General features: G+C 44.2%; 1 protein-coding gene across 1 annotated transcript in view; it reads left to right on the plus strand.

Moving 5' to 3' along the window:
- CTNNA3 (catenin alpha 3) overlaps window positions 1-24,476 on the plus strand; it is a 902,456-nt gene that overhangs the window by 806,597 nt on the left and 71,383 nt on the right. Inside the window, exon 15 of the mRNA XM_063133292.1 lies at window positions 19,862-20,043. Coding sequence (XP_062989362.1) covers window positions 19,862-20,043 — 182 coding nt within the window. The remainder of the gene's footprint in view (window positions 1-19,861; window positions 20,044-24,476) is intronic.

Here is a 24,476-nt window from a genome sequence, read left to right on the forward strand (position 1 = left end):
ACTTTGTGTGGGATGCTGTGGTCCTCCAGGATGTGGGGATTAGTAGTAGCCACTGGTCGAGCTTCTCTCCCCGGTCTCGTCCCACCCCTCTTCCGCTGTAACCCTATCTTTGAGAAGCAAGCTGTCACTTCAACTCATGGACTTCCCCTATGTGCGGGTGGTACTCCAGTAGTCGACCGATCGCCCATAGCACAGCCACTTAGTGCGTAGGGACAGTTTAAGTTTCCTCCTGAGAAGTCAGCACTCACTTCAACTCATGACAGCCATTGACTTCACCACAGCCACTTCTCGGTGGATGCTTTGTTCCACCAGGATGTGGGTGAGGATTAGTAGCAGAAGCTGGTCGAGCTTCTCTCCCCAGTCTCATATGGAGCAATTTTGAGCTCTCACTTCGACTCCAAGTTCAGACACTTGAGCACAGCCCCTACGGTGGAGGCACAGCTGGCCGTGCCTCTCTCCCCAACCACTGACTGCACAGGGACAGTTTAAGTTTCCTCCTGAGAAGTGAGCACTCACTTCGACTCATGACAGCCGTTGACTTCACCACAGCCACTTTGTGTGGGATGCTGTGGTCCTCCAGGATGTGGGGATTAGTAGTAGCCACTGGTCGAGCTTCTCTCCCCGGTCTCGTCCCACCCCTCTTCCGCTGTAACCCTATCTTTGAGAAGCAAGCTGTCACTTCAACTCATGGACTTCCCCTATGTGCGGGTGGTACTCCAGGTGTCCACCGATCGCCCATAGAACAGCCACTTAGTGTGTACGGACAGTTTAATTTTCCTGAGAAGTGAGCACTCACTTCAACTCATGACAGCCATTGACTTCACCACAGCCACTACTGCGGATGCTGTGGTCCTCCAGGATGTGGGTGAGGATTAGTCGCAGCAGCTGGTCGAGCTCCTCTCCCTGGTCTCGTCCCACCCCTCTTCCGCTGTAACGCCCTCTTTGAGAAGCAAGCTGTCACTGAAACTCATGAAAGCCATAGACTTCCGAAGCAACCTTTCACTTCAACTCATTGACTTCCCCTTTGAGAAAAAGCTAAGCTCCAGTAATGCACCGTTTTTCCGTGGGACAGCTCTCTTTCGAGAAGCTGCACTGCATATGCAGCAGTGCCATGGCTTTGAGAAGCCGAGACCCATCCCAGCCACCGGGAACCGGAGGAAAACTCCAGCAGTCCACGGGTCACCCTTTAGATAGCTCGGGGATCAAATGGAGTCCTTGATCTGTGTGCTGATTTTGAGAAGCAACCTTTCACTGAAACTCATTCACTTCCCCAATTGTGGCTGGTACTCCAACAGTCCACCGAACTCCCATAGCACAGCCACTTAGTGCATACTAGGGACAGTTTAAGTTTCCTCCTGAGAAGTCAGCACTCACTTCGACTCATGACAGCCATTGACTTCACCACAGCCACTTTGTGTGGGATGCTGTGGTCCTCCAGGATGTGGGGATTAGTAGTAGTCACTGGTCGAGCTTGTCTCCCCGGTCTCGTCCCACCCCTCTTCCGCTGTAACCCTGTCTTTGAGAAGCAAGCTGTCACTTCAACTCATGGACTTCCCCTCAGAGAAAAAGCTAAGCTCCAGCAGTCCACCGATCTCCCGTAGCACAGCCACTACATTTCCTGAGAAGTGAGCTCTCACTTCAACTCGTCTTGTAGTGCGCCCGCCGAGTTGAGCACAGCCACTACAGTGGAGGCGCCTGCCCGCCTGCCTGGGAGCCATCCTTGTGAGGTAGCTGGATCTGCTGGGACTGACTCCCCCACAGATCTATGGCTTACTTGTGCAAGGTACCAGCTTTTCTGGGCCCGCCAACCCATGCCTGCCTGCCTGTCTGCCCGCCTCCCCCGGGGTGCTGCTGTGGTGGGGCATCTGCCAGGACTGACTCCTCGCCTGCTCTGCCCGCCTGGTGCCTGGGAGATGGGCTTTGCGGTTCGTGGCCAGCACCCTCCGGCACGCTTGCTCCCAGTCGTCCTCCTCTGTGCCCCTCAAGGCGTAACTGCTGGCTTAGAAAGAAACAACCAGCCATCTTTGCCTCACTTTGCGCCCACTTATGGGTTGGTTTGCTATGCGTTAGTGCTCAAGCCATCCTTGCGGCACTACAATGCATGCTGCCTGCCTGCTTTCCCTCCCTTCTCCCCTTCCCGCCTTGCAGCGATGGTGTATGTGTCTTGCTTTGACTAAGGGGAGAAGTCCTTCCTGCGCTCACTTAGACTTTATCAAATTCAATAATCCCTTTTTCAAATGTGCCAGAAGATTTAGGGTTATCTCGTGGCATGTTGGGATTGCCTTGGAACTGGCCCCATTGAGCTGTCTGCAATTGCAACTTTAAATCCCTGACATACTGGAGTGTTCAAATTTCAAAAGTTCCCCTAACATCAGGGGATGATGGGATTGCCTTGAAACTTGGTGTCCATGGGGACACATGGGTAAGCTGTCATGGGACCAAAGGATAGGTTTCTAACGTGCAAATTGACGTAGTTGTAGAATGGGACTTGATTTGGGGTGAGTTAAAAAGTTTAAGCCGCGCCAAAAATCAGGGGATGATGGGATTTGCTTGCAACTTGGCGTGCATGTGGACACATGGATAAGCTGCCCTGGTGCCGAGTTTGAGGTTTCTAACATGCAAATTGACGGAGCTATCCCAAGGGGTGTGAATGGGGTGCCCGATTTTCATAAATTCCCCAAAAATCAGGGGATGATGGGATTGCCTTGAAACTTGGCGTGCATGTGGACACGTGGATAAGCTATCATGGTGCTGAGTTTGAGGTTTCTAACGTGCAAATTGACGTAGTTGTAGAATGGGACAATTTGGGGTGAGTTAAGCCATGCCAAAAATCAGGGGATGATGGGATTTGCTTGCAACTTGGCGTGCATGTGGACACATGGATAAGCTGCCCTGGTGCCGAGTTTGAGGTTTCTAACATGCAAATTGACGGAGCTATCCCAAGGGGTGTGAATGGGGTGCCCGATTTTCATAAATTCCCCAAAAATCAGGGGATGATGGGATTGCCTTGAAACTTGGCGTGCATGTGGACACGTGGATAAGCTATCATGGTGCTGAGTTTGAGGTTTCTAACGTGCAAATTGACGGAGCTATCTAAAGGGGTGTGAATTAGGGTTATGGGAGGTGCGTTAGAGGGTAGAGCCGCGCCAAAAATCAGGGGATGATGGGATTTGCTTGCAACTTGGCGTGCATGTGGACACATGGATAAGCTGCCCTGGTGCCGAGTTTGAGGTTTCTAACATGCAAATTGACGGAGCTATCCCAAGGGGTGTGAATGGGGTGCCCGATTTTCAAAAATTCGCCAAAAATCAGGGGATGATGGGATTGCCTTGAAACTTGGCGTGTGTGTGTATACGCCCATGAGGTGTCATGGTGCCAAACGTGAGGTTTCTAACTTCAACGGAAAAAAAGTTGTTTACTTTTTTAGCTTTCAATGCAACCCTATGGGGGGGCAAAAACGGAGCTCCGGATCCGGATCCGGAGCTCCGAGCGGAGCGGAGCGGAAGTGGGCGGAGCGGGGGCGGGGCGGAGCGACCCGCTCCGAAAAATGGCGGATCTGCAAGTGAAGCGGAGCGGGGGGTCCGTGCACACCCCTACTTTTAATGTTTACTATTTTTAAATGTTGTAAACCGCCCAGAGAGCTTCGGCTGTGGGGCGGTATATAAATGTAATTAAATAAATAAATAAATAAATAAACTTTTAGTCTGGCTATGGACCTGGAGCAGGGGGATAGACAGCATTCTAGGAAGCCCAGAAATATACACTGAAGCACCAGATAGACTGTGCTTGCCTCCAGAGAACGAGAGATAAAACGACGATTTCCATGACGAAAATGTCGTACTTTATTTTATTTGCTGTAAAAGGTTTATTGTTGAAACCAATACATCTTAGCCATCCTAAATACATACAATAAATAGTGCAACAGGACAATCCCGGACCCTATAAGCGAAACACACAAGAACATTCAAGTTGAAGAATCCCTTGTGCAAGATGACACATTCCACTTTATGCAATTCTACCTTGATTTTTGCTACTGACTCTGACACCCGTCCCCCACGTCCCACTCACGTGGCCACAGGGAGGCTGTTGCAGGTGGGGGGAGGAAAAGACGTGCCTCCTGGCCATTGGTGGAGGCTCCATGGTGCCACTGTTTGGGGATGGGCAGCAGCACCGATATTAGGCGGCCGCACCCAGCTCCCCAACCTCTGCTGGATTGCGGCTCCCTCTCTCCCAGTATGCAGTGTGGGTTACCTGGTTGCCCTTTTGGGGGCTGAGTAGGATTTTTTTTCACATAGCCTGATTGGCTGGGGCAATGTGTTTTTCGCCTACTTCCCACTGTAAGTCTGGAGAGAGCGTCTTAGGAATCCTTTTGTGTATTAGCAATTGGTCACATTCGGCCTAGGCTGTTTGGGGCGGGCACATTTAGACAACAGGGACGGTAATCACTCTGTGGCACTGTTATGTGGTGACAGGTGATGCCTGAGGCCTTCCGCTGAGGGTTCTTGCAGCCCCAGTGGGGGGGGGGAGTAAGGATTACCTGTGAGGCCAACGCACCTCACTCCACCTGATGCCTCGCAGCTCGGGGTGGGAGGAATGACCCGGGAAGGCCTCCCCTCCCCCAAAAGGGTAGGCCTGTTGGTGGTGATCAAGCAGATGCCACTCATCAGGCATAGAATGTTTCACCTGTTAAAATGCCTGCTAATTGCTGGCATAGTTAGGGCCTGCTCAGTGCTTCCTTTACTGATCTTAATAAATGTGGGCCAAATTTGAAACCATACGTACTGGTCTTGTCTCTTTATCCCCCCCCCCTCTATTTTGCCTGTAACAAACCAACCAGGTCATCTCCAGCAGGGTAGGAGGTTGGGTCCAAAGAATCTTGAGTGGAAGGTGGCATTTGTATTAGTGCTGTTCTGTGAATTCTTGCACCGGCAGTGACATTGCTAGTAGCGATGCCTGCAGAACTTCCTGCAGCTGTAATAGGGGCCGCCAGGCTGGTCTCACCCCCCTGCTGACAGAGTTCCTTTCACCTTTTGAGTGTTATCTCAGGCCCCATCCATCCAAGCCCCACTCTTGCATGGCTGTCCAAAAGGCCTTGGATTGCTTTATTAGCTCATTTTATTTTATATGCTTTTGAGATATACAGGATAAATATAAGGTCTTCAGCCTTGGAGAACGCATTACAATAATCTAAATGGGAAGTGATTAAGGCATGGATGATTGTGGCCAGATCCACATTCCCCTTGATGGGGTACAATTGGCATTCTAGTAAAAACTGAGCAAAATCACTCCTTACCACCTGTAGCATTAGATCCAAGAGCACTGGGGATGTGGTTATGTTCTAGTTTTTGTTTTTGAATCTGAGCTTTCATTTCTTATGTATAAAAAAACCATAGTTTTCATTTTCTATTTAGTTTGGGTTTTCCATTGTTCTCCCTGGGAATGTCTACAGCCCTTCTCAAGTTGACTGTCTGATGTTTTTTCATCCCCAAGCTATGGCTGTTAACTCTTCAGTAGTTCCCTTTCAGTAGAGACATGATTGGGAGGAAGCAAGTGGACATAACAATGAAGAGTGGCTGCCAATAGAAGTTAGATGGCGGTCACCCAATGGCTTTAAAAAACATCAGTGGGGCCTGCAAGAGAAGAGGTGAAACTTTCATATAAAGGATGGGAGAGTAAGGGGGGGGGAGAAGTTAAGAAACGAGTTGGTCCTGGGTGCAAAGCATTGTCCTCATTAAAGTGGGCATTAGGGCCAATGTCTTTCTCTCCTTCAGATGGACAGGACCTTTGGGAGGACATAAGCAGCAATTTCTCATTCAGGTGGGCAGCATTTGTTGAGTTATGGGTTTTACAAGCTTATTAGTTATTGCACAGATTGGGCTTCTGGCACATAAACTTTTGTATTAAGTTTCTGTTTGTTTTGGGCCCATACAGAAACTAGCAGAGTATTACAGCAGTTCTCAGCCAAGTCAGCAAAGACATGAATTAAGACAGAGATTTGTATTGGTTAAAACAAACCTTTTACTGGCATATAAATATATAATTTAGTTAAGGCAATACAGACACAAATACTTACAAACGGTCAGTCAATACAGCTCACATGAGGGACATCACAGATACATTCTGATAGCTACTGCCCATGAAAATACATTTACTTTTATAGACTACCTGTACAATGATGCAACTCCTTGCAACCCTTAATTGAAGACAATCAGTTAACCAATTATTCAATTATGACATCAATGTCCAAGTGTAGAGTTGACCTTTAAGTTTTTCTGCTGAGTCTTCTGTTCCTCCAGCTCCTCAGCAATTAACAAATCAATGGAAAAACATAACCAGGATCCATTCCAGGATCCAACAGCATTAGCATGGAAGCCCATGGTGCATTCAGCAGTTTGTTTCCAAGTCCAAGTCAAGTGTATTGTATCTAGCATCCAGCCATTATACAGTTTCAAATAGATGGGTTACATTCATTCATCCCCTTGGCCTTTGTGTGCAAGAGCAGGGCCAGCACAAGAAATTTTGCAGTTCTAAAAGTTACATATTTAGTAACTTTGTTTCAGTATGCTTCGGTTCAGTTTTCTTAAGGATTATCAAAAAGCCACAAAGCCATGTCTGGGACAAAAAACAACAACTTGCTATATGACATGAATGTGGAAGAAATCAAAGTGGGCAGGTTCCTCTATCAAGGCCGAGGACTTGAGTACTTTGCTCTAAAAAGTCTGAGTAAGGGTTGCCACCTCTTTTTTCCTGACAGGCTCCTCATCTTTAACAGCTGTAGGGCAGGCAAGAGGTACAAAATGGTTCTCTTCATGCTGGAAATAGCTGCACCTATTAAGCTTGGCCAGTTCCAAATTCTGGGCCAGAATTTTGTTTGCTTGTTTGCATTTAATAAGAATTGACCAAGCTTCACAAAGTTCATATTTTGGAGAGAAAGAACTGGAGACTTCATTTTTTTTGAATGTGGGAGAAAGTGAACCTGACAGATCCACCCATGCCTAGTCTGGTGGCACCAGTACATGGTCTTAGTGTCCAGTCTCTCTTCTTTAAGCAGACAGCATCAGCACAAGGTGTTTAGAACAAGTGTTGGCTGGCCAACTCTACGCACTGTTGGATGAAATTCATTATCAGAATCCATTTTGATCTGGATTCCAGCCCAGATTTGGAACTGAAAAAACACACAAAAAGTGAGAGCGTGTTTTCCATGGCTGAGAATTATGTGTACAATGAATTCATGCAGAGGAAGAGGGGTCATGCCTAGGGATGTTGCAGGTGCCCGACTGGGTCCAGGTGTCCAACAGACTCCCCGGCATCTGTCCCCCACCCCCAGACCCAGCTCACCAGATGCAGTGTGTTTGTGGGCCTGTGCTTTGTGCACCTGCATGGCCCGACGAGCTCCTGGCAGCTGTCCGCCATCTTCCGAAGCCTCCATTGCTCTGCACAACGGAGGCTCCAGAAATTACGTATTTTCCCTCTTGCATAAATGGCAGCTATGAAGGCCCCATTTATGCAAGATTAAAGGTGTGAACACTCCTTAATCTTGCATAAATGGGGCTTTTACAGCTGCCATTTATGCAAGAGGGGAAATATGCAATTTTTAGAACCTCCATTTTGCACATTAATGGAGGCTCTAGAAATTGTGCATTCCCCCCCCCCCCATTACATCAATGGCAGCCATAAAGGCCCCATTTGTGCAACAGGGAAAATACGTAATTTCCAGAGTCTCCATTGCTGCACAAAATGGAGGCTCCAGATGAGAGTGAATGGGATCTCAACATCATTGGACTTCTGTCAACCCTCAAAGAAGCTAACGCTGTGTCACAAGCAGGGCTGGACAGTGGTGGGGGGAGCATCTGATGAGTCAGATGTGGGTGGGTCTGTCCATCCCTAGTATGCCTCCTGTTCCTGCTCCCACCTTCCACATGGCCATAGCCATCAGCAATAAATGGAGGTTGCTGGCAGAGCTAGAGTCTGCAATCCCACTTCCCCACCTCACCTGTTAAGTCTATACATGGTTTAACCCTAAGAGAAAGACAGGGAGCTGCAATATCGCAGAAAATTGTGCAGCTTCTTCGATAAAAGTTGTGTTAGTGTTTGAAGTAACAGTTGTCTGAGCAGATATTCACAAGCGACAATTCTATAATTTCAAGGATACTGTTGAAATCCTCAACTATATTATTATTTTTTAAGAGAGACAAGACTGTCACATTGTGCATAAAGGAGGAAATGACCTTCAGTTGTGAGGAATATGGGAAACATCATAGTGTAAATCCATGCACTTGTTTGAAGACTGGAGGGCTTTAGAAGACATCTCCCTTTTTTTTAAAAAAGAAAAAGAATAGATATCTGCTGACAGCGGCTAATAAACTTGGGTTCTGAGGAAATTTGTGAGGAGTAATTCAGCTTCCCTCCTTGCTTTTAGCATCATACTTGCATATATCTCATATCTCTGGGGAACTTCCTATTTATTTGTTCTTCCTTACATCCTTGAATTTCAATGTAGCATCTCCTTGTCAGAACCTCATAAGTTCAAATGTAGTTACAGCACATAATAGGTGAGTGCAGATGTGTCCTGGTTGTCCATAGATAGCAGGCAAGTAGGATCAACAGAGTTTCACTCCTTCTGTCTCTCTTCTACAAGAGGTCAGGGTGCCGAAAGCTGATTCTCTCTTAAAACCAGGGCAGGATCTACACTACTGCTTTAAAGCCCTTTAAAGTGCTTTATAACAGTTTTGACAACTGTTGGGGCCCAGGACACACTCCATATACACACTCCATATACGTTATTCCATACACAGAATAACGGGCTCAAGTTACAGGAAGTCAGATTCTGGCTGGACATCAGGAAAAAACTTCCTGACTGCTAGAGCAGTACGACAATGGAACCGGTTACCTAGGGAGGTTGTGGTTTTTCCCACACTAGAGGCATTCAAGAGGCATCTGGACAACCATGTGTCAGGTATGCTTTAGGGTGGATTTCTGCAATGAGCAGGAGGTTGGACTCGATGGCCTTTTAGGCCCCTTCCAACTCTACTATTCTATGATTCTACGATAGCACTTTAAAGCAGTAGTGTAGATGTGAACCCAATCTGAAATGGGTTGAGATGCTCAGTATCCTCCAAGAACATCTGCAATTGCCTAGTCACCACCTCTGAAGCATCTTGCCCAGAAAAGGGGCATTAGTGATTGGGCAGCAGTTGGTACACTACTTAGCATCTGGATCTAAGGAGGGCTTTTTCAGTACTAGACTCATAGCTTCATCACACCAGGGTTACACTGTGCAATCACTGCAAATTGTGTACAAAGGACTCCGAAGTTTTATTTATTTTATTTATTTATTTAAGGATTTTATGCCGTCATTCAGCCAAAAAAGGCTCTCACGGCGGCTTACAAAAGTATTTCTTGATAGTCCCTGCCCACAGGCTTACAATCTAAAAGACGTGACACAAAAGGAAAGGGGATTGGGAGGGAGGAGGAGGAGGGGGAAAAGGAAAGCAAATTCAGGCACTACAATCTTAGTTGTAAAGTTCAGTAGTTACAGTTGACAGCAGGAGGGAGGGGGCTCTCAGCTGGAGCTGGACCCAGGCACGGTGGAGAGGTGCCTGGCTGCTGCTTCCTCCCTCACTGGTGGCCTCTGCAGAGTTTTCCAGTTTATAATCTGCTTTGACTGTGAAGTACTCCCATACATCCTGCTTTAATTGTGCTTCATATATAAAAAAACCCAGCCTATTTAACTACCTCTTTAGGAGCTAATCTTTTGTTGTTCTCCGAGCAGCTACTGGGGGCGCAGGAGGATGATTTGATATGTTTAAAGTACAAATTAAACAAATGCTTACATCTGCATAAGTTTTAAATAGGGGTGTGCACGGACCCCCCGCTCCACTTCTCTTCCAGATCCGTGATTTGAGGATCGGGCTGCTTCGCTCCACCCCCGCTCCGCCTATGTCCGTTCCGCTGCGGAGCTCCGGATCCGGATCGGAGCTCTGTTTCCCCCCCATAGGCTTGCATTGAAAGCTAAGAAAGTATACAATTTTTTTTCTGTTTAAGTTAGAAACCTCAAGTTTGGCACCATGACACTTCATGGAGGTATACACATGCACACCAAGCTTCAAGCCAATCCCATCATCCCTTGATTTTTGGGGAATTTTTGAAAATCGGGCACCCCATTCACACCCCTTTCGATAGCTCCGTCAATTTTCATGTTAGAAACCTCAAAATCACTACCATGATAGCTTATCCATGTGTCCACATGGACGCCAAGTTTCAAGCCAATCCCATCATCCCCTGATTTTGGGGGAATTTTTGAAAATTGGGCACCCCATTCACACCCCTTTCGATAGCTCCATCAATTTGCACGTTAGAAACCTCAAACTCAGCACCATGATAGCTTATCCAGGGATACACATGCATGCCAAGACTCAAGGCAATCCCATCATCCCCTGATTTTTGGCTGGGCTTAAACCTTTTAACTCACCCCAAATCAAGTCCCATTTTACAACTACATCAATTTGCATGTCAGAAACCTCACCTTCAGTCCCATGACAGCTTACCCATGTGTCCACATGGATGCCAAGTTTCAAGCCAATCCCATCATCCCCGGATTTTTGGGGAATTTATGAAAGTCGGACACCCCAGTATCTGCAGACAGCTCAATGGGCCCATTTCAAAGGAAATCCCAACATGCCATGAATTGGGGAGTAGAGGTAAACCTAAATATGAATCTTCTTCCACACTTGAAAAATTGATTTGGAACTTGAGCACAGGAAGGACTTCTCCCCTGAGTCAAAGCAAAACACACAAAAACCATCCCTGCGAGGTGGGCAGGGGAGGAGGGAGGGAAGGCAGGCAGGCAGCCGACATTTCTGGGGGCACAAGGAAGTGAGCCAAGGATAGTTTCAAAGCCAGTAATGCATATAAAATGGAATAAATAAATAAATAAATAAACAAAGGAGGGGTGGAATTAAAAGCAGCAGTGTTGCTGAATAAACAACAAGAATTTTTTTAAAAAGGCTATATCTGTCTTTTACCAGTAAGAGGGGAGTGGACGTGCCCAAGGGGAGGGGGAATCATCTGCCAATTTGACTGGTCCTGTCTAGGTACCAGTCTTTAAGAAGCAAACGATCACTTCAACTCATGATAGGCATTCTCTTCAGTGATTTACCTTTGGAGGGCTCTGATGGCCCTCCAAGGACAGGAGAGTGCACACGGCACGTCCACATGCCCTAGGGGAGCTCATCCCCTTGCACCACATCTACTCAGTTGTTCCCCAAAGTTAGGGTGTGTAGCAGTGCTGTGTTTTCGATCTCTTATTATTGGCTTAGTATATGATTTCAGGTTGTGTTTGTGCATTTGGTGGGGCTACTGTTTTAAAAAACACTGGGAAAAGTCCGTTCAGACTAAGAAAGAGAAGTTCCCAGAATCCCAAGTTACCCATTTTGCCTATCCCCTCCTCCAACTTTGGGATCATGTGATCATGACCGAGAGTTGACTCTGCCCCTCAGCCCTTCGAAAAGGTACATTTTCCCGCTGTTTTACCCGATTTTTCCAAAAATTCTAGCAAGCGAACCGCAGCACGCAGAGAGCTGAGAGTAGGCTCAAAATGACCCCCAGCCACGACTCTCTAAGCACAAGAAGTTTCAGAAAGATAGCTTAAAAAACAACACAGTTATCCCCTATTCTTTTCCGCAATGCAATCCTATGGGCGAAATTTTTCAAAATGGCGATCGGATCGGTCCGCGAAAAGAGAAGCGCTCCGCTTTTGAGCGCTTCTCTTCGCCGTGCTTCTACGGGTCCCCAGTCCGCTTCTACTCCGCCTCTGGGCAAGGCGGAGCAGGCCAATTTGCTTCTGATTCTCTGATTCTAATCGGAGTAGAACACATCCCTAGTTTTAAAGATAAAGACATAAAAATTGGCACAGTAATACATTTTAAGGAGGGCTTTAAGCATACCAAATTTGAATCAGATTGGGTCATCCGTTGATTTTTTATGATTTTTTTACATTTCTCCCCCTTTCTTGGTATGCAAAGGGATGTGATTTAGTTAACAACAACAACAACAACAATGGCAACAGCTTTACACTATGGGGATAATTCGAGGGAAATGGGTACATGGGATAAAGCCCTCAGAACCACCTCCTACAAAGCACCACTCTATGATGCATTCTCCAGTCCCCAGATTCACTCAGCCAACCCCTCTCAGCTAACTCGAATAAGCCATGATGTGCTAAGGTTGAGAGAGCAGGTCTTAGGCTGAACAGCTACAAGCATCTTCTCTGCATCCTTAGGCCTCAAAAACGGAAACTGATCCCTTACAGGTGAACTAGATGGTGCATTGGACACCTTACCAGATACTGTACTATGGGCATGTGAATTTTCATGCATAGTTGCAGACGGATGCAGAAATTGCACAGAATGGACATATGATCAAATGCACGCAGAAGTGATGTGGACCAGAAATGGACTGATTTGACCATCCCTACTGGCAATGCTGCCTTGCTACAGCAGGCATTTTGCATTACTAACCGGCACCAAGGGAGGAAAAGGGGAGGATGTAAAATGAGAGAATTAAATTTCTCATTTGCATTTATTAGATTTAGTTTACTGCAGCTCTGAGCCAGCCTCTACCCCTGTTTCGACCGACAATACTTTTAAATATTGTCCCGCTTGAATCTGAAGTCCTGGCGTCTGCGACTTAGACATCAGAGAAGATTATACTAGAGATCAATCCCTGTAGTCTGATTATCGTGTATGATTTATGAGCAGCAAGGCCCAGTGCTACTAAGGAAGTGAGAATGAATGACCTAGAGAAACTTGCTTCTAAGTGTGTTGCTTGTTCGAGTTTTAAATGTATGGTGTACTAGCTGTAGTGCCATGAAAGGCCATGAGCCCTATAACTGGCCCCCAACCTTGTATGGCACATGGTTTGCAATGAATTCAACATGTTTGCCGGAAGTTGGATTGAATTCTAAACCTGAAGAGAGGCTACATTCTCCTTCACGATTTGCATGATTTTTAATAATTCATCTAGCATAACTGTAGAATTTATTCACAGTTCATTGTAAAAGGATCCACCTTCATGTTTCAGTATAAGTGAGCTGTTCTCTCATTTTGAGAGGAGTAAAATGCGTAAGAGGAAAAATATTTCTTTTCAGTTGTATATTCTTAAACATTTTTTTTGTTCTTTTCAGTTTTTTTAAATTGCCAACTATTAAAAACAACAACAAGGAACGTTGATTAAAATGTAATTTCGATTACCTGGGGCTGATTGACATTAACATTGTGTGTCAAATTCCTAATGTATCTGATTCCTAACTTGCAACGTTCTCAATTGCATGGAAAAGGGTTGACCTAGAATCATAGAATCATAGAATAGTAGAGTTGGAAGGGGCCTATAAGTCCATTGAGTCCAACTCCTTCCTCAATGCAGGAATCCACCTATGTTGCAGTAAGTCACAATCCTGTCATGTTTTCAAAAGAGATGAGTGAATCTTTCAAGTTCAATCTTGCCAAAGTTCCTGTTTTTCCACTGCCAGGCTCTTTCTGACTCACGTCCATATTGGATTGCAAGACTCTCTTTTCTCTTGCACAAAAGTTGTACGTATTTTATGTACATTGTTCAAAATGTGCACATTTTGTGCTTATTTTGTACATGTATGCAGTTTTGTGCATGTTTCTACTGACTCACTAAGTAATGCTTTGTACATTTTTGAAATGTATGCACTTTCCCATGCACATTTTTCAAATGTGTTATTTTGTTTTGCAGAATGCATGACAAATTCAGAATTCTGACCATATATTGTGTTTGGGTTCATGTTTGGTTTCGGGATTGGGTAAGCTCACATAAAAGTGCAAATTGGGGGGGGGGAAATATCACCCTAGTATTCAGTACCATTCACTAGACTACTTCAATGTGTCAAAATCACCTTAGAAAGTTGTGTTGAATTAAATCTCTTAAAAATTGGGCATAGTCTTTCCTGAAACTAGATAACACATCCACATACCAATTTTCAATATGTAATCATCCCGATTTCATTTTAGGGCCAATCCTTCTCTGCCATCTTTCTCAGTCTCATCAGGAAGTTTTGGTTAGTTTACCATTTGGAGAAGGTTGTGATGTTCAAAATGGGAAATCTTGGCAGAACTAGTAAATGCTTTCAAAGTATCATTCGTACACATTTCCAAGGGATGGTGACATACGTGTATTCAAACATGAGCCATTTCAATGGAAATGAAATTACAGTTCTTCATACATGATGAGTAGGAGATGTGAACTGGTGGAAGCCATATGATACTTGCCTTCCATTGGAACATCAGGTTGCATCTAATGGTACCTGCACTCAGGTCCAGTTGGACAAGGGGAATTTCCTGCCTCCTCCTTTCCTCTGGAACCCCTTTTGTGTCCTGAAAAGCCTCTCCTGAGGATGGGGGAACCTCAAGAAAGGCCTGGGATATAGTGTGGGGCAGCAAATTTCTGTCTGCTCAAGCCACCTTTGCCTGTCTTCCACCGCAGTCCCCTCTACCATATCCCAAGGTTTTCTTGAAGGTCCCCAAACCCTCATAGGAAGCTTTGGGGGGGGGGAGCAAAGGTGGCTGTGCAATGGGGACAAATGGGACAAGACACCCACTAGTACATTACTGGATAAAACCCCTTGTCTTCAGTTAGAGCACTTTATACTGCTGTATAGGGCAGTGCTTTGCTTATATGGGAAGCTACACAGTGGCATACTGAGGATAACCCTGCGGGAAGTATAAATTTGCTCCCTGCCTCTCGTGAACCCAATAACTCGAATGAGAGGTTTTTCCCCTTTTCAACGGTGTTCTAGATTCAGATTAATTTGTTTGTCCTACAGTGGCTACTCAAATGAATGGGTTTCTATAACCTTCAGCTGTCATCTCCTATTGAAATATGTCGGACATTAGCTCTCTTTCCCCCGATTTTGGCCATTCCTATTACAATTTCAGAGCAGTCCCCCTCCTCAAGCATTTATTCTGACCGCCTTTTGGCAAGGCAGATGGCACAACCATTGACAGCTGCATAGAGGCTGATGATCATTAAAAAGAGCTCCAAATTCAGGCTTCCAGGCAATTCCTGGAAATTAAAGTGTAAGAAGAAGGAGAAATAGAACACGGACCTTGGAAATGACTGAACAGTTTATCCATATTTCACGCCTTAAGGGAGAAGAATCAGAGTTGTGTCTTTATAGAAAATATTTGCTTATAAAGCTAGTTCTGCTTGTTGGTATACTGAAAAGACTGTGGGGTACGATCTTATTTTGTGTCCTTTCCACTCCCTCCTTGTACTGCCCCATGAACTGGCATTTTCTCCTGTGAGCAGAGAGCTCCATTCATGAGACAGACTGGGCTGGGCTCAGCCTGTTTGGCCCTTCTAAAGTAGTTTTAGATTCTCTGAATTCCTCCTCAAAGCTCAATTTATGTCATTCACATTCTTAAATGTGAGCACCTTCCCCCCCCCCCCAGTGCTCCTTTACAGGGGGATCCAACCTATGAGGTTTCTCATTTTTTGCATATACTTATTGCTAGGCCTAAGGAACTCTCTGTTACTAAAGAGATCCACAAGCTGGCTCTTTTCCACCACCACCAATTCTCTTAAAATACTTTAAATCATCCTAGAAGCCTGATATAAGAGGTCATGGCATGAGATGGGTTCCACCAGTATAGAGAAGATGAATGATTAAACAAGGTGATTTATTAAAGGGATATTTTGTACATAAGTGGGGCTGCTCATTGTGGGAAAATCTGGACCTTTGGGGGCTTGCTGGATTTCTCCAGAGCCCCGGGCCTGATGTACATTTGTGAGCTGAGCTGCAGGCTTTCCCCCCAAACCTAGGATTTTCATTCTCCCCCCACTAAAATCGGCATTTACTCATATTGTGGCAAGTGCAATTTGCGCAAATTAAGCATATTGCAGCTGCAATGTGCACAAGTTAAGCCCAAATTTTGTGTAAATTATGGCTGCAGTTTGCATAAATGGCAATTTTAAGGGGGGAACAACCTGAAATTCCACGAGCTGGCCCGACACAATACAGATCAACTTGGGACACCTTGCGGGTAAGCGAAGCAAAGTCTGAGGGGCAAAGCTGCTGAAAGTTTGGCAAACTTCACCCCCACCCCGATGGATTCCTCTGACATCCCTATACATAATGGAAGACTAATATTTACTTTGGGGGTTTCAAAAAAAAGGCTTGCTGACACTTTTTAAAATCATTTTTTTATTATACGTTTTAAGAAAACAAAAAACAAAAAAATGCAAATGTAACTTCAAAGGCCTCAGTTTCAAATATTACAATATTCTAAATGAAAAAAAGAAAAAGAAAGGAGTAAATTGCACATAAACTTCAGTAAAGGCAGACTAAACATCCAAATACAAATTCATTTTTAATTGGTGCCTACATAACACTCTTTCAAATGTTGCTACTGTTGTTAGGTCTTCAATCCATTGCATTATGGTGGTGAGCTTTTATTTTTCTAGTGTTGTAGTATCAGTCTTTTAGCAGTCAAGAGGGCACGACAAATCCATTTATGTTGGTCATGTGTTACATTCTAAGAAGAAGGTACATAATTTAAGATAACACGTACATCAGATAATATTAAAGACCTTTCCAACACAAACTTTATGTGTCTGATGATTTCCTCCCAAAAGAAGGCGATTATTGGGCATTTCCAGAACATATGAACAAAAGAAGCATTTTAAGAATTCAAGAGATACTGCTGCTAATACAAACCTCTTAATGCCATTATTTGACCTCAAGCCAAATTCCCTAAACTACCACCTCAGCCAGATACACACACAACCAGGTTCAGCTCTTGGATAGTGTTCCTCTGACTCCCAAAGCTTCTCCTGTAGTATTTATGGATGTTAAGACTATTTATCTGGGTTTTAATGCCAGATTGTGTAACTATCTTCTGGCAAGATTTTAGAGGAGTCTCCTGGCATAATGCAGCCACCTGCTTCTTACTCCTGATCTTTACCATTCATGTATGGTCATCCCACAGAGAAGTAATAGATTAATATTCAGGGCTCAGCTGTTCACTTTCTCCTCAGCTTTCTTCTAGTCCTTTTATAACACCACCCACCAACCAGCAGGCCTTCTCACTCTCAGACTACCCACAGTATCCCTGAATCCCTAACTATCAAATCCTTAAATGTCAACTGTCATTTCCCAACCATACTTTTCCACCTAGCAAGAATCCCCAGCTAATCAAAATTTAATTTACCTGACCCAGGTCCCGTCTATAATGTGTAACTAAGTGTAACTAAGACTGAAGAGATCTATGTTCAAATCTCCCTTTAGCTATGAAGCTCACTAAGTGACCTTGGGCCAGCCTCTCTCTCTCTCTCTGAGATGAAACTCTCTTACAGGATTTTTGTTGGGCTAAATAAAAGGGAGGGAGACCACATACACCACCTTATTTATTTCCTTACTTATTACATTTATATACTGCCCCATAGCTGAAGCTCTCTGGGCCATTTACAGAAGTTAAAAATAATGAACATTAAAAACAGATATACAAAATTTAAAAACCACCAAAAGTATAAAAAACAACAATATCCATTTAAAACACGAGACAGTGTTTCTCTTGGATCTTCGCTCTCAGTCCTTTTGCCAGTTCCTACCCACCTTCTACATGCAAATCTCATCTATCAAAAGGAGCGGGGGAATGGAAAACTAGGGTCTGGAAGGGACGCAAAGCTGGGTCCATTCCGACCTCTCCACAGGCCATCTGAGAAAGGATCCCATCTACCCGCTGGGCATAAGCCTGGTCTTCTTGAGACTGGTACAATTTCCTAATCTCTGTCGACCGTCTTTTGTCTTTAGAGGCACCAGTTGCAAGGAGCGACAGCTGAGATACACCATTCTGAACAGGGCTCAGGTTCCTTAAGGCATTCTGGGACAAGCGGGTCCCATTATCTTTCCCTTGTACTTGCTGGCACAGGAGACATCGCTTGGGTTTCTCTCAGTTCCTGATCACACAGTCTATGCAGATGTAGTTGTCTGACAGGCCCTCTGGGACAGTGATGTTGAGTGGGGGCAGGTGAAAGGGGATGAGGTCTTTTCCATCCTGGATGCAAAGCAAGCCTCTTTGAGCAGCAGAGGAGCCCAGCTAGATGGGGGGCAGTGCAGCACCATCCCACGGACCACACACCAACCCCGGATCATATCTGTTTTCTCTTTGGAGGGCCCAGTTTTTACATCTTTGGTCACATCCAAATAGGGGATTTCTGGAATGGCCTCGGGATTGTGCTGACACTCTTCATTCTCGTTTGCTTCTTAATTTGCACCACAATCACCTGTTGTTTTCTGTCGAGGCTCTCCATGAAAAGCTTTCAGCCTTTCTACAAGTTCAGCATTCTTCCCTGTGGCACGGAGACCCAGTTGGAGCTCAGCCCTTTTTAGGGCAACGTAGTCCACCGAAGACATTTCATCAGCTGATTGACCCGAGAGGCCCTTGGGTGGAGTGAGCGGTGGCGGGGTGGAAACAGATTTGGCTGATTTGCAGCCCCTGCGAGGCATTTCAGGAACTCTCTGCTTTTGCTGCTACCTTGAGCTCCTTGAAGGAAAGGTGGAATGTACATGTAGTAAATAAATATATTTTATATTAAATACAGGTGAAAGCTAGTTCTCAACATTCTGTCATAACCTAGCATGACTAAGAACACGATCAGGGATCCATTTGTTGTAAGGGAACAAAACCTGCCTTTCTACAGGGAAGAGATTCCCTCCCCCACCCCAGTAATCCCCTCATAAACACCATTTTACTTTCTTCTATTAGGGGAACACCATTTTACTTTCTTCTATGGGGCAGCCTTTGAAGACGGTCCGGAAGCTGCAGCTTGTGCAAAATGCAGCGGCCAGATTGATAGCTGGAACAGGGAAGTTTGAGCATATAACACCGATTCTGGCCCGCTTGCTTTGGCTGCCTATATGTTTCCGAGCCCAATTCAAGGTGCTGGTTTTAACCTATAAAGCCTTACACGGCTTGGGACCACAATACCTGATGGAACGCCTCTCCCGACATGAACCTACCTGTACACTGCGCTCAACATCTAAGGTCCTTCTCCGAGTGCCTACTCCGAGGGAAGCTCGGAGGATGGCAACAAGGGAGAGGGCCTTTTCAGTGGTTGCCCCCCAACTGTGGAATGATCTCCCCGATGAGGCTCGCCTGGCGCCAACATTGTTATCTTTTCGGCACCAGGTCAAGACTTTTCTCTTCTCCCAGGAGTTTTAACAGCATTTAACAACGTTAAGTTTGTTTTTAATGGACCCCAGAATTGTTTTTAAATGGATACTGTTGTTTTTATACTGTTTTTTATGTTTTTATGGTTTTTAAATTTTGTATACTTTTAATGTTTACTATTTTTAATTGTTGTAAACAGCCCAGAGAACTTCGGCTGTGGGGCAGTATATAAATGTAATAAAATAAATAATAAAATAAATAAATAAATTCTATAAGGGGAACACCATTTTACTTTCTTCTATTAACTCCTGCCAGGAAAAAGATTGCGTTGCACTTAGGGACACGGATACAGTGTGAGTATAAATTGCCCTCTTCCCCTAACTCTGTGTGGCTTGGCCCACTACAAAGAATCCTCAAGGGCAACAATATTTACGTGTGCATAGAACACATAATGATGTAGTTACAACTCTTGTAGGTACCTAAAACGGGACCAGCCATCTCTCGGACAAAGATACGGGCCAGAGATATGAAGATTAAATCTCAGCTGTTGTTTCGGAATGACATCTCATTCAGAGTAGTCATTTATTAACGTCCATTTGCATCAACAAAAGGAGGACATCCACTGACAAAGGCAGATGTTTTGCAAATCAAATTGTCTTACATTGCAGGCAAAGATGACTCAATTGCCAGAGGCGGAGAAAGAAAAGATAGCTGAACAAGTGGCTGATTTTAAGAAAGTCAAGAGTAAGCTTGATGCAGAGATTGAAATATGGGATGATACTAGCAATGACATCATCGTTCTGGCTAAACGGATGTGTGTGATTATGATGGAGATGACAGACTTCACAAGGTAATTATGCAGGATATATATATATATATATATATATATATATATATATATATATATATATATTGAATGAGCTAGAAGCAGTTGCCATATTCAAAATGAAAAACACAAAAGAGCTTATACTGACAGGTGACAAGTGAGTGTCAAAACTAATAGAACTGATAATTGAAGTATTCAGCATGAAGTACTGAAATGCCAAGATGAATGTTTAAATCATTGTGCAGTGCTTGCCCTGGGGAGAGACAATGTGATGTTTATCTTTGTCCTTTTTGTTTTCCTTTTAATTTGCTGGGAGTTATTTTCTCTGGATGAGCCTTTTAGCACTGTTAAACAATGAAGTGACCTACTGGGAGTCAAGTCCAATGGTTAAGAAACAAATCATACTGGAACTGAAAAGTCTTGAATTAATGCAACATTTGTTCTTCTTCATTGTGGTTTCTGGGCATATCTGTACTAGAAGCTTACATTGCATTAAACATCATGGCTGTATCCAATGAATCATGGGCATTTTAGTTTGGAGAGGGTAATGAGAATTCTCATTGTAGTAGTGCTTGTAAGGAAATCTCTAATAGAGAATTACAGTTCGCAGGGATCTCTAGGGAGAAGAAATGACTTTATGCAAACCTACTGGTGTGTCTTTGGTTTTGTATAAATTACTGGACTTTTTCAAAAAGAGAACATACCAATGCTGAGGTTACTGATTATAGTATATCTAGTATCTGGTTCTTTAAAACTATGGGTTATATCCAATAGAATCTGGTTCATATGTAACAACCCAGAGTACGAGTTGCGTATGGACTGACGTTGAATCGTGGGTTGTCATTACATGCAAACCCTGCCCTATAGTTTAACTATGGGTCGGTAACTCTGAACAACAAACCACTGGTTCTCTTCCTAGGGTGTTCATGCTTGACAACCCATAATTATTATTATTAATGCAGGGTTTACATGTAACAAAATGTATGATTCAACAACAACCCATACTCAACCCACACTTTGGGTTGTCGTTACGTGTGAACCAGGTTTTGGTGTCACTCTGCTGACAGAATGCTCTTTAATCCAGCAGAGAATCCCATCAGCAGAACAAGGAGTGAGGTGATTTTGGATGAATCCCTGCCCTCCCTGAAACTCCCCCATAGCCCCAAAAATCAGCTCTGGAAGGTTGGAGGAACAACATGGGAGATAGCATGGGTGGCTGCATGCGATCGCCTTGCCTATTCCATTGATGGAACCTTCCACTGGATCAAAGTACCTTCCATCAATGGAGTGATATTAAACTGATAACATCACTATAAACTGCAGGTGTTTCATTGTTGCTCATTCATCTTTTGGATAAAAAGATCCTTCACAGATGTGATGAAAACTACCTTCAGGCTGGAAAGTGACTCTAGTGATTGTCCTTCTTATGTTCTGTCACCTACCCAGGGCGGGGATTTTTTTTAATTTTTTTTTACCAGCTATCATTTCAGTACACTGAGTGTTAAAGCTGTATATTAGTCTTGGCTTTGCTTAGTAACCAATAAGTCTTAGGGATGTTTCAGACCCACTGATATAGCTACACAAACACTACACTATGCTGGGATAGTACATTCTGGCAGAAGTGTTGCAGAAAAAATAGTTTGTATAGAAAGAAACTGGCCCAGAGATTACTTCCTTTCCATGTGTTTCTTCAACAAGACAGTGGTATTATGTATACGTTTTTTTACCAATTCATGTCTGGGATAAATGGAGCTGTGTGGGAAGCACTACCATATGTACCAAGGCTTGCAGTTAGCAGTGAGGGATAAAATAATTCAGTGTGCATTTTAAGACAAATTTACTGAATTGCGCACTTTCAAACTGATACACAAACCAGAACTTGGTTATCCAACAACATTCACAATTCTCTGAATTTTGCAACCGAGTTCTCCAATCAAAGCATCCATAGAAAAATGTGTATATTATGGAAGAGTGCACACAAAAATGCATATATGAATGAAAATAACATTAAAATGCCAGATCTACACTAAGCAGGATTAGTGGTTTGAAAATGGTATATGGAATGTGTCATGGGCTTCAAAGGTTGTCAATACCACTATAAACCATTATAAAGCAGTAGTGTAGACCCTGCCCTGGTGTGTGGAGACACATGCACAGGGCTCTTTTAATCCTGGCCAGCCAATTTGACAAACCTTTGAAAACCTTTCTAAGAAAAGGGAAACAATAATTGCACAGTCCTAAGCGCTAGTGCATTTCTCTTTTGTACTGGAAGGACAAAATAGTACATAAAGAAAATAGCTTTTTTTCCTGTCCCTTCCAAAAGCCCCAAGGAAGGATCATTAAGATTACTGTCTATCCAAACAATTTCACACTGAATTTTCAGTACACTCCAAGAAAATTACAAAGTCAAATAGAGCAATATACTTAAGATGTTCTACTTTGCCTGAATCAGTATCCTTGGCTCTACACAAAAATGTCTCAGTTCCTCTAATGTGCAAATACACAATGTGCTTTTGTTAACAACAACAACCCATCCTTTTCTACCGTCACATTTAAAATGTACAGCCTAAAAAGAGAAGCTAGGTACTAGAAAGCATCCTCAAAGAACACTTTGACACATGAAGCCATTGAATCTCTCTCCCACCTTCGAATGGTATTCAAGGACAGAAGAAGGAATGGGTTCCTTTTTTGTGTGCACAGTCCCGTAATATACACAGTGTTCTATAGATGTTTTGCTTGGATGGACAGTCCTCAACTGTCCCCTATGATAAGCTGCTCCTAGATCCAAGACCTCGATCCAAGCCCTGACTCTAAAAGGGGGGCTGAGAATCCTCTGGAAGACTGAGCCTTTGTGGAGAGCCCCACATCCCTCATTTTCCTTCAGCCCCCTGTGCCACTTCCCTTGCTGTTCTGGGAGCTCCTCCCCACCTCCTGGGGCAGTTAGGGGACTGCAGGAGGAGGGCGGAATTAGCAGAGGAATTGAACTCCTTTCTCTATTCTGCCAGTAGAAATGCTTCACTAGTTCAGAAGCCACCAGTGGTTGGAAGGAGTCCTTTTGTCAGTGGAAGGCAGAGTCTTCATTCAACCCATCTTATGTTTTATGCTCACATTATTCACCAGTTTAAGTCAAAGCAAACACCCTGCGTTTTATAACCCCAAATCTTTGTTAGCCTCCCATACATGAGATTAAACGAAGCCTTGGCATTTAAAATAAAATAAAATAAACAAATAGCTTGCCTGCTCCCTCTGGTCCGTTTTCACAGGTCCTTGCAACTAGGGAACCTTCAGATCAAATGCTTTCAGTCAAACAGTTAGTTGAATTTCTTTCCCACTGAAATCAACAAGACAAGTTAGCCATGACTTAAGTTTTATAGATTTCAATGGGAACTACTTGCAGCTGAGGCCATAGCTAGACGGGGTGAAATCCCGGGGCAATCCCCGGGATCATCCCTGTGCGTCTACATGATGCACAGGGGATAGCGGGAGCAGGGAGGGATTATCCCTGCCTTGCCCCAGGATCTTGACCTCCTCTTCGATCTTGACCTCCTCCTGCTTTTTCCATGGTCTTGGGCTGATCCTGAGACCATGGAAAGTGTGTGCGGGTGTCACGGTTTGTCTTGGTTCCTCATGGTTCCTCACAAGGAGCCGGAACCCGCGCATGGGGCTCAGAGCTCCTCAGGAGCTCTGCGCCCATTGGGGGTGGGGTGGGGAGAGTGAAGAAATTAATTTAAAATTTAAAAAACTCACCTTTTGTGCATGGCCGTTCGTGTGCTTCTCTCCTTTAAGAAAAAAATGGCGGGCGCAACGTCCTCTCCCTCCGAGGTCATTGCGTGGGGGAGATTTCACAATAAAAAATTCGCAAGATCGTCGCCCCTCCATTGCGCTAGACCAGGTAGGTCTAGCTGAGGCCTAATTAAGTCTGTATCCAAACCCCTATACCCAGTTATATGCCCTTGATTTAAATACTAAGTTTGTATTCAATACTTCTGCAAGTAAGCTGCACAAAGCGGATCACTCTACATTGCATCAGCCAGTAACAGACAGAAGATCTGGGTCCACTAGTGGAACTCTGGGTGATTTGCTGTAGATCCATAAGCTTCTTCTTTTCTTTTCTTTTTTACTCCCAATTACTTATCAATAGCAGCAACAAAATGACTCTTCTCCTCCACCATCCTAAATTATCCTGCTGAAATGAAGAAAGCTTTTAGTTACCTGGAGTGGGTTTGTGTGTGGAAGCTTTGTGAGCTGCCTTCAGCTCTGGAACTCAAAACAAATGCTTTGGATTTTTTGAAGGGTTTACTGAATTGCCTCGGAATTCTTTAATTCTCAGTGTATGTCTTTTGTACCAGCTCCAATTGATTGATCTTCAGGATCTAGTAGAAACCAAAGTATATGTCACAAGCCTGAAGTCTGCTCACCTGGCATATGCCATACAGACTCTTCTCAATAAAATAAAC

Source organism: Elgaria multicarinata, chromosome 8 (assembly GCF_023053635.1).
Source record: "Elgaria multicarinata webbii isolate HBS135686 ecotype San Diego chromosome 8, rElgMul1.1.pri, whole genome shotgun sequence".
NCBI lineage: Eukaryota > Metazoa > Chordata > Lepidosauria > Squamata > Anguidae > Elgaria > Elgaria multicarinata.